This window comes from Eucalyptus grandis, chromosome 8 (assembly GCF_016545825.1).
Source record: "Eucalyptus grandis isolate ANBG69807.140 chromosome 8, ASM1654582v1, whole genome shotgun sequence".
Taxonomy (NCBI): domain Eukaryota; kingdom Viridiplantae; phylum Streptophyta; class Magnoliopsida; order Myrtales; family Myrtaceae; genus Eucalyptus; species Eucalyptus grandis.
In genome coordinates this window covers 50,235,390-50,237,245 of record NC_052619.1, presented here as the reverse complement: position 1 = coordinate 50,237,245, position 1,856 = coordinate 50,235,390, and the positions used below count along the sequence as shown (strand labels likewise).

The 1,856-nt window shown below is 46.4% G+C and overlaps 1 protein-coding gene across 1 annotated transcript; it reads right to left on the bottom strand.

Moving 5' to 3' along the window:
* Window positions 1–301: 301 nt before the first annotated feature.
* Window positions 302–1,375, bottom strand: LOC104439958. The gene is made up of 3 exons (XM_010052959.3): window positions 1,000–1,375; window positions 698–906; window positions 302–619 (listed from the first exon to the last, which is right to left on the bottom strand). Exons 1-3 carry the CDS (start codon window positions 1,102–1,104, stop codon window positions 424–426), a joined length of 510 nt encoding a protein of 169 aa, XP_010051261.1. The 5' UTR covers window positions 1,105–1,375; the 3' UTR covers window positions 302–423.
* Between the last annotated feature and the right edge of the window lie 481 nt (window positions 1,376–1,856).

Here is a 1,856-nt window from a genome sequence, read left to right as displayed (position 1 = left end):
AATCAAAGTCAGAATCGAGCGTGATTTTGCAATCACCGATCCCGCCATATTTCTTCCATTTTGCAAAATTCTTGCCCTTTGTTCGCCGATTTTCAATTGTTTCTACATTTGTCAAAATCTGAATATTCATCAATTTCAAACTTCCATGCATAATTAATCAAATCAATATTCTCCATTTTTATTTTTTTCTTCCTTTTATTTGTTCAAAAATGCAATTTTTATTTTTCTTATTTTCCTAGATTTGCTAAAAATAGGTGTCAACGGGAGGAAGAAGAAGAGGACGAAAATTGCACACACCAAAGAACCTGGAACAGCTACAAGAAAGAAGGGGAGAACATGGATTACGTAGGAAGTGAAGCATTGGGGAACAGAAACGTCAGTCAACCATCTGCAGACCTAAGTCATCTGGACTGACGACCCAGGTTAGCCGTCGGTGGCGGTAGCGGTGGCGGGAGGGGTGGCGGAGACGTAGTAAGCGACGGAGAAGAGGCCGTGGATGAAGCAGACGACGCCCCCGATGGAGAGGAAGTGGTGGTGCGAGATACCGCAGGAGCCTCTGGACTTGTGGTTCGCCAGCGTCCCGATGACCAACAGCGATAGGCCGATCGCCAGTAGGATCCTGACCCATTAATCCACGGTCAATCCGCAACTGAAATCGACGGATAGTTGTTGAAAAGGAGGAAGAGAGAGTATATACCATGTTAAGACAAGGCAGGCTATGGTGATCAGGCAATGGGCGAGGGGCTGCTGGAGCCCGTCATGGGTGCAGATACGGTTGTAGCAGCCGCCGAGCAAATTGGCGAGGACATGGGCTAAGGCGAGGAGTACCGCCGCGCCAACACCGAGCTTGAACACCTTCGGGCTCGGCTCTTTGCACTCGAATGTCCCCAGCCTCATGTGCTTCTCCTGAACACCACGAAGACTCCCTGGTTATTGCATCTTCAAGACACGTTAAAGATGCCATCTCCTTTTCTTCATTCTTCTCTATTTCAAGTTTACCTTGTTTTGCTCGACCTCAGCTTCCAGGCCAAGAATCCCGGCTGCAATATCCAGGCCTATGATCAGGATGCACAAAAGAATCCCCACTCCTTTCACTTTCACCATTTCTGAGAAACTCTGCTGCTGCTGCTGCTGCTGCTGCTGCTGCTGTTGCTGTGTATGTGGGCGTCTGGAAGAAAGGAGAGGAAGAATTAGGTTGTGCTTTTTAAAGAGGGACAAAGTGGACAAAAGTCATCAAGATATATGCATGGGGTTTAGTACAGAAATCAAGAATGTTTTTGTGCCTAAGGAAAAACTGAAAAAAAGATGGGGAGGAGAATGTGGTGAGCTGTTTGAAAAGAGGGGCAAAAAAAGCTTATTTTCTTCGTCCACCGCACGGTGCCAAAAACACTTTTTTTCACTTTGCTTTCTTTCGTTTTCCCTCCTGTAAGATCCGTCTGATGGAGGAGCAAGGAAAGCAGAGAATAAACCAACTAACACGGATAGGAAAGAGTGACCAGGCGATTGAAATCACACCATCGCTGTCTAACCTATTCGAGGCAGTGTCATCAGTAGTGCAGTGACCGCAGCTGCAGCATCTTCTTTAACGGTTCCGTTATCTTGGACCAAATCAGGGGGGAAGATCTTACTAATCAGGGGAAGGTTTCTACGTGGGCAACATGCCCAGCCTGGACCTTGTTAATCCTGCTTATCACAGAACCCTTCTCTTGTTTTTGATTTTCGGTCGGTGCGGTCGAATTGTGTCTTGGACCAGCTTGAAGTACGACTTTTTTCGATTTTTCAATTTGCTTAATACATTAGACAAAAGGATTGTGGACACTCTCCAGAGATGGGTAAACATAAGAGCGGACAATTGG

What these genes read in the sequence shown, in the direction of transcription:
- LOC104439958 (XM_010052959.3), bottom strand. Translation starts at nt 1,104, where the DNA reads ATGGTGAAAGTGAAAGGAGTGGGGATTCTTTTGTGCATCCTGATCATA. An exon ending in CTGAGGTCGAGCAAAACAAG is followed by an intron (nt 907 to 999) that starts GTAAACTTGAAA and finishes CGTGGTGTTCAG; the next exon opens with GAGAAGCACATGAGGCTGGG. An exon ending in GCCTGCCTTGTCTTAACATG is followed by an intron (nt 620 to 697) that starts GTATATACTCTC and finishes TTAATGGGTCAG; the next exon opens with GATCCTACTGGCGATCGGCC.